The following is a 13,145-nucleotide window of genomic DNA, read 5'->3' as shown; positions in this document are numbered from 1 at the left end:
GTTTCCCTGTCTCCTGCGCGCTGGCTCTAGTTTAGGAGGCGATCCTGAAATGCACAGCTTTTTCCCAGGCTGCGGTTAGTCAGGGCTGGTCTCTGGGCTTGTCCTTACCTCCCTGGAAGTGAATGGCGGCGTTGTCCTGGGGCTGTCACAGGGCCACAGCGGGCTCCTTGATAAAATGCTCGATAGCTCTTTGCCATTTTAAAAACAGAGAAGGAAAAATTGAAAATGTTTTGTTGTGGATTGGTTTATTCTGCTATACGATAGAGCACAGTGATGTGTTTACATACGGACACAAGCAGGGAGGGCTTTGGGAAGGTGGTGTAGAAGTAAGCATCGCTCGGGGTGCTGAGTCCATCCCTGCGGGCTTGCGCAAGGGTAAGGGGGGACTGATCCTGCACCTACACCAGATCCCTCCAAGGAGCGGGCGTGGGCTGCCAGCCAGGTCCTGCCACAGCTCTCGGAGATCCATTAATCTTGTTCAGCTCAGTAATGTTTGCCCTTGGCAGAAAGGCCTTCCCATTTGTGGGTTTGGACCTTGGGAGGGGGAAGTGACTGGATCAGGCCGTTTCTCTCCATGCGGTGCTGGGACGGGGGAGAAGGAGGTTGGTCGGGTGGCGTCTTGCTTTTTGTCTGCTGCTGCGGTCGTGGCGTCCCCGGAGACGTCCGGGTCACTGCAAACAGCGGAGGAGCCAGGAGTCACCTCGGCAGCTTGGTCTCAAGGGCTGAATGTGGGGGCAGCATGTGGTTTGTATTTAAATAGTCCGTGATGGAGTGAAAGGGCAATGAGTGGAAGGTGCAGCATGACTGGGACACAGGATGGATCTCCAGGGGCGCAGGTCTTGCCGTGGGCTCGGGGCATGACGCGGGCCGGGCCGTGTTACCCCTAGGGCCTCCACTTCCCTCTCAGAAAGACAGGCAGTTAGTCACCAGCCTGGTTAGAGGCCTGTGGATGGGGAAGGTCAGGGAAGCACCATTAATCACTGTTGGTGTTTCTCTTTCAGAGGAGAATGAGAAGCACGAGAAGCTCCGCCTGGAGAGGGAGCAGGAGCAGAAGAAGGCCGGCAAGGCCAGCGTGCCGCGGGCGAACAGTGCCATTCCCCTGGAGGAGCCCCGGAGTGAACTGCTGGTGCCCATCTCCCCCCCAGCCCCAGCCCCGCCACCGCCACCGCCCCTGGCAGCCCCCATTTCAGTCATTCCCATCCCTGTTGTCACCAGCCCCCCCCAGCAAGCAGCTCAGACCACCCTGTCCCCACCGCTTGTACAATGCCACCAGACCCTTGTAAGCACTCCCAGTGTCACTAAGGAAGCATCGTCGGTTGCACCGGTCATCCAGAGGCCGCCGGGCCCGCTTCTGCCGGACGGGAAAGCTGCTACACCACCGTCGGGCAGCCCGAAGCAGCTCCAGCATTACGCGGCGCCGGTCCTGGCCATCTCCCAGCACCATGTGGTTCAGCAGCCCATCCAGCCCCAGCCTCACCAGCCTCTGCAGCACCCGGGAGCGCCCCCGCAGCTCAGTGCTCTGAAGCTGGCTCCGACAGAAGACACGAAATCAAATGAGCAGAAGAAGAGACCTGGAGGGTGAGTGCACCTTGTGTGTGGAGGCTTCTGAGAGGGACCAGACAAAAATGATACCGAAAGCTGCATCGACCTGGAGCAGCTACTGCTTTTGCAAAGAGTTGTCAGATCAGAAATACCAAGATCCGTGGATGTTTGGATGTCTGTTTGGTTTTTTGATAAGAGGGTTTCTTAGCTTGATGTTTTTTATTTTTCCTCCCTGACTACACACTGTAGGATTCTGTACAAGGATTTCTTTTTCCAAGCCAGAACTGTATTAGGAAGCAAGTCCCAGCACTGCCTGTCTGATCTCAGGTGGCATCTGGTATTATGTTTGGCAAAAGTTCTCTGCTTATACTGGTCAGGGAAATCGTGCAGCAATGCTGCTTGCAGGAACTTTCTTGAAAACTGGGATGTGATCTGGGAGGTTTTATTTCCCAGGACAGAGATCACCTTAGCTGCTGTTTCAATTTCTTAGTGCTGTAAGTGCTAAGGGCCTCCTGCTTGTTCAAAACTCCTGCAGCTGGAAGGGACTGAAGGCTGTTTAATCTGTCCTCACCCTCGGACAGGACTTGTGACTGATGTTGCTCCAGGTTAGTGTTTGTCTAACTTGTTCTTAAGGACTTTGGCTGGTGGAGACTCTGTCTTCTTAGGTGGTTGTGTCCAGACCACAGTATCCTAATACGTAGTTTGGTATTATTTCTTGTGGACTGGGAGAACAAATCGTTCCCTTCTTTGCAGCAAGCTTTTACCTGTTTCCCTTGGCCCCTCAGTCTTCCTTCCTGCAGGATAAATGACCTGGATCTGTTCAGTCTTTCCTCCTGGGCCATGTTGTCTAGACCTCTGACCATTCTCCCGACTGCCTGCAGCTGGTAGATAACTCTTTGCAATGGTGTTTAAAATGGTATGCTAATCCCACGGAGGCTGGGCAGAAAGTCGCTCTGTGTGTCTTGTCTGTTCAGTGCAATAAAGCAAATGTACCACTGGTTTCAGGGCAGGGGTGGGGATCTGGTCAGGAGTTCAGAGGAGACGCTGCTAGACAAAATGCCAGCTGGAGTCCCTCTCTTGCTGTGCAGCATAGCAGCGGCAGCCTTGTCCCACTCCAGTATGGCTCAGGCTGCTGTGCTGACACAGACCCAGCAGAGGTGGAGGCCCTGCTAGTCGCTCCGGTCCACCCAGCCTAAACAAGTGCCAGCAGAAGAGACAGACAAAATGCAGTCCTTTCTGGGCTAGTGACCTGCTCAGGAGAAACATTTTGGCCAGGTCAAAATCTGGCCTTGCCTTTTGCTCCGTCCTGGATGGAGCTCAGTATTTTGAATGTATCAGAAGGTCAGGACGTGGCAGTTCACTTTCTTTTCCCCAGGTCCTCTGGTCCTTACGGTGTTTGCTTTGAGCTGTAATGCAGAACCACTGTGAGCCAGTTGTGAGAGGAGCACGAGTGCGGGGCTGTGAATTAGTACTGACCTTCCCTGTGGACGGCCTCCACGCGAGGAGTGGTAGTTTCAGTATCATCTTGTGGGAGCAGGAAGAGGTGTAAGATGTAGTGGACAAAAAAAGGGTTCATAGTGTCCTTTGGGATGTAGAGATCCCAAAATGCGTAGAAGGAAACAGTGAAAGTAATGTAGATAAGAATTTGTAAAGATAATGGCCTTTGTAAAATGCCAATATAATTCCACTAAGATAGATTGTGATCTTTAAAGCTTGTCTATAAAACGCTCAGCTGCAGAAACGATAAGTATATTTGTGCTTTAATCAAGCGAACCTGTCACTGATGTTGTTGTGTGGGTTCAGACGGGTGTAGAGGGGGTTTCCGACGGCACGGGGGTACCAGCGAAGGCTGCGGGGAGTTTTGCTGTCTGAGCAGCAGCTGTCCTGGCAGCAGGCAGTGGGATGGCTGCGGTTGCACCAGCAAACTGCTCTTGTGCCGTCACGCCGAGCTTTGCTCCTGGGAAGTTGGGAGGGCTGTTGTCCCAGCGTGAAGTGCAGCATCACCGCTGGGTCTGTGCCGTAATCAGAGCATTTTACCGTGCAGGATTTCTAGAGCTGTTGGCATAGGCACACCAGAAAAATACCTGTCTGATGCTGAGCGAGTTGCAAAGGTTTCCTGAAATGCATTTTGATGGGTTACCCCAAGGTGCATGCTCCTTGTCTCCCCGGAATTATTCCTTTAGACATAAACACAGAAAAGATGTCTTTTTCAGCTTGTAAATGTTTCATGGAAAAAGGCTGTCAAATACTTGTTTTTAAATACCTGAATATTTATTAAATATTAATGTACCTCCTGAAATGCTCACCTCACTGTCAGTGTATTTTCAGCCAAAGGAAAATAATTACTTTGCATAGTGTATGGAAGATATTTGAAATCTTCATGTGTCTGCTAATGTACTTTATCACCACTGTGGCTGAAAAACTAAGTTAACATGAATTTGTTTGGCTTTTCCTAAAAGTATTCCTCTTGATTTGGAGGGTGGGGACAGACCAGAACCCAAAAAACCAGAAGCTCGCCCTGGTTCTTCCTTTAGCAGTGACTGGAGGATTCCTGGATTACTTCATTCTGTATTTATGCTCAGCTGTGTTATTTCAGGCACAATAAAAAACTAAAGCGGTTTGAAGTATGTCTGCCAAGTCCCCTACACTTCATTTGAAACTGCATAAATCTTACCCCACCAGAGTGTAGGTGGGTCAGAATCTGGGCTATCTAGTACTGTGTAAATACATACAACTCATACTTTTGTGTCTTTCCCTGTTGTTGATAGTAGCCGTGTCTGTGTGTATATACACACGTTACACCTGTTTGTATCTTGTGTGCAGTATATGTGTAATGCTTATTCCATCTAATATGCATGTAAAGTACGGATTTTATCTTGATACGGTATAGGTAGAAATCTATATGCAACTTGTATTAAAATAGTGATATCTGAACACCTCTATTGCTTTTTAATATTTACCTGTATATCCTAGACACACACGCACTGGTGAAAGTACAGGTTGAATGGCAGTAGTTTTAAACCTGACACTGAGTTTATCTTTGTTCTGTTTGGGTTACAGGGTTGGGACCAGGGAAGTACATAATAAATTGGAGAAGAACAGGTGCGTAGAAAGCCAGGGGTTTGATTTTTTTTAATTGTAATTCCCCTTCCTTTTTTTTTTTGGCCTATAGTCTGTCAATATTTGTTTGGCTTTGGCGTTTTTTTGTTTGTTTGTTTGTTTTTTAACAAATAACCTGAACAAAATTCTTAGTGGCTTTTAATGAATCTTGCAGTATTGCTTTGCTTTCTTATAGCTCAATTCTGCATCTCTTGCTTCCCACTATGTTTTACTTACCTGCGTAATTGCATTACAATAACCCTGCAAAGCCCTGATCCCGCAAAGTAAATCCCCACGTGCATAACGGTGTAACTTCTCTTTTGATTTAAAGTAATAAAGTAGCCAAGATCGGGGGTCAGTATACAGTGTGAGTTCAGAATAAAGACCAGTTCCTGATCCAAAACTCTTACAAGTCTAACTAGATAAATCGGAAATACGGTGAAAGTGGAAGCAACAGCACAGGGAGATGAGAGATTTAATTTAAGATTGCACTATGGTTTCCTAACAAAGCTAGGACTAGAATCCAGGCATACAACCCCATAGTCCTCCTGCTGGATTGAGCTGGTTCAGTTGTAAGCATGCAGGTAGTCTCGGTGACTGCTATGCACATGTGTAAGTGCTTTGCTGGATTAAGGCCCAAATTAAGCTCTAGCCCTCTGCTAAATTGATTTCTGGTGTGTGCTCCCACAAACTGACAAACCACCTGTGTTTTCTTTAGACGTGCACATTTGAAAGAATGCTTTGAGACATTAAAACGCAACATCCCCAACGTAGACGACAAGAAGACCTCAAACCTCAGCGTCCTAAGGAGTGCCTTGCGATACATCCAGGTATGTATAGCGTTCGGGTTACTGTTGGCTGTCACTGTATAGCACTTTATCTACTGAAACCAGAGAACGGTGCTAACTTTGCTTAAAGCAAGTTATTTACCTTTTTCCTGTAGGGCAATGGAAAAAGGGGAGAGAAAAACTCCCATTCCTCCTTCTCCTCCCATGCTAGCGTAGTCATTTATCACTGCAGATTTCCAGAACATTTGGATATTCTAGGAATATTTGCTTCATGCAGTCTCCTCATACTAGAAGTTCCTAGTTAACCACAAGTCATCCGTACCAGCGATGGTGGTGCAGTGAACAGATAATTCAGACGATCTTAAAGAGGGACATCCAGGCTGTATAAACTTAAGCTGCTCCGTTTTTGACTAAGGTGAATTCTAATCCGTATGTTTTGGGGAGGTTTTCTGTTTGCTTAACCAAAACAGACAGACTTCCATGAAGGTTTTGAATGTCTCAAATTCTTGATGAGTTGGAGATGTAAGTACAGGTCATTTGCTTGGAGGCAGGGAAAGACTGGAATTTGGGGTTGCAGCATGAAGCTCTAGGTGGATGGGGTACCAAGAATGAGTCTGGGAGAAAGTAGAGATAAAATTCAGTTGTGGTCTTTGCAGGTTGAGTGAAGTAAGTGTTAGTGTTTGCTTATCTAGTGTTTGTAAAAGTGGTTAATGGTAGCACAAAATAAATTCTTAGAGATGTCCTCTGTGACTGTGAAATCAATAGCATGTAATGCAATTAAAATTCATCTGGAAAATGGAGGAGTTACTAAATTTATAGTGCAAATGAAGAGAGCCAATAGACCTCATACATTTTGGCTGGAATAAAAGGGTGCTGAGGACTGTTCAGAATGGGCTTTTCCACAGTAAAGTGTCATCTCTTTTCCTCGCTTTCTTCCCATTTTCCTCAGTCTCTCTCAAATATAATTTCATTCCTATGTTCAGAAGTACCGGACATTGATTACTTGCATCAACTTTACTTTGGAGAGTCAGTAATTACTCATCACCTTTCAGAGTTAGACCAGCTCAGCCCTTCTCATTAGCCTTCACCGGCGACTTCCCTTGGAGAGCCTTTGGTTGGGGCAAATTCTAATGGTACCCAGCCACCGGAGGATGGCAAACAAAAGGAAATACCTGTGTTGCTTTAAAAGGTCATTTTTGGAGATGTGGTTGTATTGCAGCCTAATAGGCATTAGAAAAGGTCTGAGCTTTTCATTTGATTTCAGGCAGGCTGGTGTTGGTAGAGATGAGCTTCCATTAGCAGCAAGGGAGACAGATCATCCACTCTTGTGTTTGGGAGTGGAGTCCTGAGTCGGGGTGTCATGAAGGGAGCTGTTTCTGGCGTGATAGCTGATGCTCTGTGAATATTGATACAGGTGCAGACCTATCTGTGAGCAGACTCTGCTCTCTGGAAGCATTTTTATTCTGTGCTTTTGAAAGAGAGCTTAAAATTCTCTTTGAGGATGTTGGTGGGGATGGCCGATTCTTCCTCTCCCTCTTCTCTGGATCTGTTGTGAAATGTTTTGAGGCTTAGACGCAGTGCAGTTTTGTGCTACCTACAAGCATATGTACGAACATCTCAGTAAATTGCTAGGAATTAAACTCTCATCATGTCCTCTTAGGAAGTGTAAACTACTTTATGGCGGTCCAGAAGGTGTTCACAGATTCAGAACCGCATTTTGTTTGCTTTAGGTTTCTGCCACTCAGGGTCCATTTCGGTGCCACCTCCGAATTGCTCTTCCCAGCATGGATCCATTCTGGGAATCAGAATGGCTGGGATCAGGTCTGTCGACCTGACTACTCCGATGTGCCTGTGCTGTTCTGTGTGCCCACCATCTGGGGCTGAAGAGGGCCTCAGGGTGGTGTAATTGCAGTGTATTTAATCATTCAGTGAAGTGAAAATGCAGAAGTTCTGACGGTTAATGTTGCAATATTTGCATCCCGGTGCCAGGGACCATCACACCGTAGGTCACTGTATCTGCACAGCTCTGGTTTACTTGCTGCGCTGCCTGCATGCACCACAGACATCGTGGCTTGCAGGAGAAATTGCTAAGGAGACTCCTCTCAGATGTGCAGTGCCGGTGTCTTCGAAACTCCCTGGTTGCCTGCGTTCCCTCTGGGCTGGCTTCGGGGAGCGCGCAGGGAGCAGCCCTCGACTTCTCCCACCACTTTCAGTGCAGAGAAATCGAACTCTCTTGTCCAAATGTCTCTGCTGTCCATATGTCTCTCCAGCTTCCCACTTGGAGGTGGCCTTAAGGGTAATGAAGCTGGTTTTGTGGTGGACACGCGGGGTCCGGGCGCTGCAGGAGCCTGGCACTGAGCTGGGTGGGAGGGGAGGCTGGGGGGCAGGCGGCTGGGAGCTGACAAGCCGCAGGTGGGGTGCAGGAGGTGTGTGCGGGAGCAAAACCTGACTAAAGCCCCGAGGCCATGGGCTGCGGGTGCAGCACCAGTTCCCCTGCCAGTAGTCTGCCTGGGGTGCCACAAAGGAGAACTGCCCCATCGCCCGTGACGGGCCGAGGGTGACCATAGCACTGGGACGGGGCCAGCTTGCGCGCTGCTGCGTCCGTCTGTCTGTCCGTCGGTGGGGCAGCGCTGGGCTGGCGCTGGCAGAGGGGAGGAGGCGGATCGGTCAGCCAGCCTGCGGCTGGGTGCTCACCCGCCGTGGCGGTGAAGGTCATGGCGACCTTGGGCCCATCCCGGCTGCCCAGCCTCCCCTCTGTCCAGGAGCTCCTGTGCCAGCGTCCACCTCCATGTGTGCAGCGAGCACATGGTGAGCGCCAGCCCCCGCATGGCAGGACTGCCCACCCGGGGCGGCCGGCGGGCTGCGCGGCCGTGCCTGACCCAGAACCGGTAGCGGGGCCAGCTTGCTGCCCTGCAGGCGGTGGACACGGCACGGCTGTGCCGCTTGTGTAACCTCCTCGCTGGCACAGCTTCCACTGCTTGCAGCGCCTCGCCTTCTCCTCCTCTTGCGGGGCGGCGAGAGCGTCTCTGGCGGCTGCTCGCTCGAGCTCGCAGGCGGCAGGGAGTATCCCAAAAGCAGAGTGTTTTCCTTGGCAGCAGCTTCGCCGTGGGTCTGCGCCTGAATCACGGGATGCGGTTGCAGTAAAAATTTGAGCGCTCTGTTTATTTGCCTGAAAAAAACAGATTATTAGAAATCTGATTTGAATTTTCAGAGTTCAAAATCAAAAATGAATTGTCTTTTTTTTTTTTGTTTTTTTAAATTCAGTTTGAATTTAGTTTCAATCTGTCTCAACAAAAATAACGTGCATCAGTGTGGGGATGGGATGAACCGCCTGCAGATGACGCTCGCCTCTCCCCAGGGGTTACAGAGAGCATAGCTGGGACTGTGGCCTGGGCTGGGACACCTCTTACCAGCTCAGGCAGGGTGAGATGAATCCTGGCCTAATCTGCAGACAGGAGCACAGAGTTGGTCATGATTACAGGAAAAAACAAAAGAAACATTGCCTTCTTGGCAGAAATCGCACACCAGACGCAGTATGTTTCACTCAACAGGCTTGGTGCTTACCTCTCTCCCTTGAAAAGAACAGGGAAATTGTACAAAGGAGACTTAAAGGTAAAACCTCTTATTCTCAATATAGCAAAGTATTTTTTCACTAAAGGGGAAAAAAACACCAAAAAACCAAACCCAAATGAGTCTTGCAGAGGAGGAGTGCAGCGTGCTGGCCCTGAAGCTCTGCTTAGCTGATCTGTGCCCGCAAGGAGTATGACAGTGCACTAATTGTTGCAGCCTCTCTTCCTGCAAAATCCTTTTTCCCCATTCCAGCTGGAACGTCTTAGAAACAGGCTGTTTGTTTCCTTGGCTGGATTTAAATATTTGTATCTGCATCAAATCAGATAAGTCAGAAAGTTAAATTCCGAACTTCCCATGGAGCTGTCATTTTAATTTATCCTTAGAGTTGGGCTTGTGCTCTGCAACAGTAAATTAGAATCTCTCCAATTAAACACACTGTTACACAAAGGAAATTAGGCTGAACGCAGCTGGAAGTTAATAAGCCTTTTAAATGGTGATTCAGTTTTAGGTGGTGTAGGCTGTTGTGCTGTGGCTCTTGGCTGAGGGAGTTGTCCCTGCAGGTCACGGCAGCGAGGTGGGCTCCGGTCCCAAGCGACAGAGCCTGTGATGAAGCGTGTTCGTTATGTGGGCCACCTCGCCCTTCGTTCTTCGCTTTCCTCCCCGCAAAACATGCGTGAAAATGCTAGAGGCCTCCGGAAAGTTTCTAAAATGCATGAAGTGATGTGGAAGAAAACGCAGTGGGAAGAAAATGCTGTTTGCTTTGAGAGAGCAGAGCCCTGTCCCCTTGGCTAAGGCAGGCCAGCACCTGCTGCCGAAGCAGCGTCCCCCAGCAGAGACGAGGCAGGACAAGCCTGTCACCTCACCGGAGAGCCATGCTGCGAGAGGGAATTGCACCGCACTTCACTTGTGCTGGAGAGGGTGCTGCTGGGGTGGCCAGGGAGCAGAGCCCTGCGCAGAAGACGTCAGACACAGTTCAGAGCCAGGACGTCCATGCAGCTGGGTGTTTTGATTTGGTTCTCTTTGAAGGATTCCTCGCCCCCCTAGGAAATGTTGTAATCATCTTGGTTGGAAGCTAATTGAAGCCCTTAAGCAAGACTGTTTTCTCTTCTGTGTTCTCAAACTGTGCCTGTCACCATGGTACCTGAACACCTTCCAGTTTCAGGGGTTATTTTCTATTGCATATTTAGTGTAAGACGACATCCAGGCCATTTGCTCACCAGGTGACATCGGGACGGCCAGAGTGAGGCAGCTCGCGAGCAGCACAGCTGCAGCCTGGCAGATTTCAGACCACACTGCAAGTCCTGCTTGTTTGCCAATTTCCCCACCACAACTAGAGTCAAATGCTGACTAAATAATAACGTGCTTACAAAATATTAGACAAAGCTGAGCTTCCCAGGGCATGCAAAAGGCAAAGAGTAAAATCCTTTGACAATTGTAAAGCAGGGCGCCACTGTGTTCCAAACTACTGCATGTGCTGCTCGGGTATTGCAGAAGCACTGGGGGGGATGTTCTGTGATGATAGATGTTGGGCCTTAGTCCTACAGAGGAGCATTTGCTCTGTTTAAGAAATTGACTTTGCTTACAAATTCAGAGAAGTCATTTACCAATCCTCCTTGCTGCTTGTAGTGTTAGAGATGGAAAATAGCTGTGATGAACTTATGATCTATATTATGACCAGTTTGTCATTTATTGCCTCAGGAAGGGGCAGGAAGGGTAGAATTTCTTTCTGCCCCAGGAGCTAGGGTTGGCATTGTGCCCCACATCCCGCTGACTTGACGGGTATTAGAGCAAAGCCAGTGACTGACACTAGCTGAAAACTTGCCTCTTGGGCCGTGCCTGTAGCCTTCCCAGGAATCACCCAGATAAATTTTTGATGCAAACCAGTCATTTGATTTTTCTGGTTATATGTGCTTAGAGAAATGTACAAATGAGTGGCAAAGCCATTTAAAAGTCACAAGACTGCTTATGTGAACAGGCTGCAGGCCTCTTGCTGTCACTTGAACTGTAGACCAGCTAGCCAGAGAAGTATTTTACCAAAGTAAAGTAGTCTCCGTCTTCATGATGGAAATCTTCCCCTTCCAAACCCTGCTGATGCTGGGGCAGGTGCTGGGCTGCAGCTCCCTCCCGGCTCCTCGCAGTGAGAGGAAGCAGCACCTTACAGTTTCCATGGTCTGATGCCTTTCTCAGGAGCTAAAAAAAAATGTTCATGCTAAAAAAAAAAAATCGTGGTGTACTGGACTCAAGGTAGTTGAGATCTCTTTAGACTCCCAAGTAAATGACTGCATTGTTCATTTTCAGGGAAGTGTGCCTGATTTCCTCATCTGATTACAAATGCGGGCTTCCTCAGCTGAACTGGCTTCACGTGGCCGTACTGTGGCCTCAGCTGACCTGCTGGCTAGGTCACCGCTGCCCAAATCAATGTTATTTTCCTTTGTGATATTTAACTGCTTTAGACTGAAGTTAAAGCAAGGACAAAAGTTCATAGGTCTCAGATCATTGTCAGATGGAAAGAAAAATAGTAGTTCGGCAAACTCAAACCATGGGTGTGAAGTAAGTGTGAAGTAGGCATTAAGGGAGAAGTGATTATCCAGGCGGGAGAATGGATTCTATCCCTTTGTAAACAAAAAAACAATCCTGCAGTAGAGGACATGCCAACATCAGTCATTGTACTTCGATGCAGGAGGCTGGTTCAGTTTTTCACCATTAGCACGTTGGTTATTTTGGCTTTCCTTGTGTCTGCTTCCTCCTTTGTCACCGCTGTTTGGAGCGTGTGCTCTTCTGCCACCTCTCCTGTCCGTGTGCGGTATGTTCTCAGCAGTCACCAGCTAAGCTGAGAGCACGGGATGCTGTGTAAGACAAACAATAAATTACAGAGCTGATTCCTGACATCCTGCCAGGGGTAGAAATCCATTGTGAACTGACTTACCTGTGCTCATCAGTAATGCTAATTGTTTATATGAGATGTTTAAATTGTTTATCCTCATGTAGTCTCTTTTGGCTTTTCAAATTGCCTGAAGCAACAAGCTGTGCACCTAAAAATGGTGCTGTTTCCCATCTATGCCAGCAATAAACAACAGAATTGACTCCTTCAAGGGCAGAACGTATACAAAGTACTGTCCAAGGATGTCTAAATAGCGCGTGTAAAAAATCCTTTGTGCTGTCCTTTTTAAGCTGATCCTGTGGACATGTGAACAGACCAGATACTGTTTTCACATTTGTTAAATTTTCCTGTTAATAACCACAGCGTGTCTTCTTCTTCTGGTTTGGTTTTATTTATTGGTCACTTCATCAGTGCCTGAACACAGTAATTCATCCCTGTCTAGTGTAGAGGACCAGAACAAGACTAGTGGATTTTTGAAGTCCCATGGTAATGCTTAGGGTTTAGGTGTTACATGCGTAAAGGAGGACACTGCAAACATGCCGGTTCCTGGTGTAGGGAGATACTGTACCGCAGACAGAAAACCCACACATCTGATGTTGGCATTTGGTCTCGTATAAAGAATAGAGCTCATTTACATTCAAGCAATGTAGTGGCTGGATTATTGATCAAAATGCATAAGCCAAACTGTGATGCTGAATCCAGTTAAGTTCCCCACCTTGAAAAGTGTAGCTGTAACTGTTATTTTTTTATTCTGTGCCAGCCACTAGGTGAATATACTTATCTTCTATAAAGTTTGCCTAGTAAGAACTGGGTCCATTAGCACTCTCAGTGCCTCCTTCATGTGAACAGCACTCACATGCCAAGCAGTGCTTATTCATGTTGTTTACCTGACCTGATCAATTGTTTCTGTCTTGTCTAATTAGCCTGAATTTCATTGCCAATAATAAAGGCTTCCAGCAACAATAGGCTGTGGTCATGCAACATGGTGTCATCTGTAGATTTCAGAAAATTATGAGAAATAAGACCTTTAAAAAAATAGCGTTTAGTAAAGTAAAGCAAGTTGGAACCTGCTTAAAAATGTGAAATGGGTAAGAATTAGGATGTAAGGCTGATCTTCCGCTGGAGTCAGTGGGAGGTGTTCATTCACAGCAAGTGCAGGGTCTAGTTCCTGCCCTTAATGGAGTCACTGAAGAATTGATTTTAGCTTCAGAGGCATGACATCGGGCTATATCGATATGGGAGATGGGGAGCTCAACCTGAGAAGC

At 47.9% G+C, this 13,145-nt stretch overlaps 1 protein-coding gene across 3 annotated transcripts in view; it reads left to right on the top strand.

Moving 5' to 3' along the window:
* The window catches only part of MNT (MAX network transcriptional repressor), a 47,470-nt gene that overhangs the window by 17,321 nt on the left and 17,004 nt on the right, over positions 1-13,145 (top strand). For 2 of the 3 annotated variants that reach the window (XM_076354971.1, XM_076354969.1), the window contains exons 2-4: positions 1,002-1,578; positions 4,603-4,644; positions 5,360-5,471. In XM_076354971.1, the coding sequence (XP_076211086.1) occupies positions 1,002-1,578; positions 4,603-4,644; positions 5,360-5,471 (731 nt within the window). The remainder of the gene's footprint in view (positions 1-1,001; positions 1,579-4,602; positions 4,645-5,359; positions 5,472-13,145) is intronic. The other variant, XM_076354970.1, reaches the window with a different exon arrangement.

This window comes from Aptenodytes patagonicus, chromosome 17 (assembly GCF_965638725.1).
Source record: "Aptenodytes patagonicus chromosome 17, bAptPat1.pri.cur, whole genome shotgun sequence".
Classification (NCBI taxonomy): Eukaryota; Metazoa; Chordata; class Aves; order Sphenisciformes; family Spheniscidae; genus Aptenodytes; species Aptenodytes patagonicus.
Note: the sequence above shows the minus strand (reverse complement) of the source record. Positions and strands in the feature narration are given on the sequence as shown.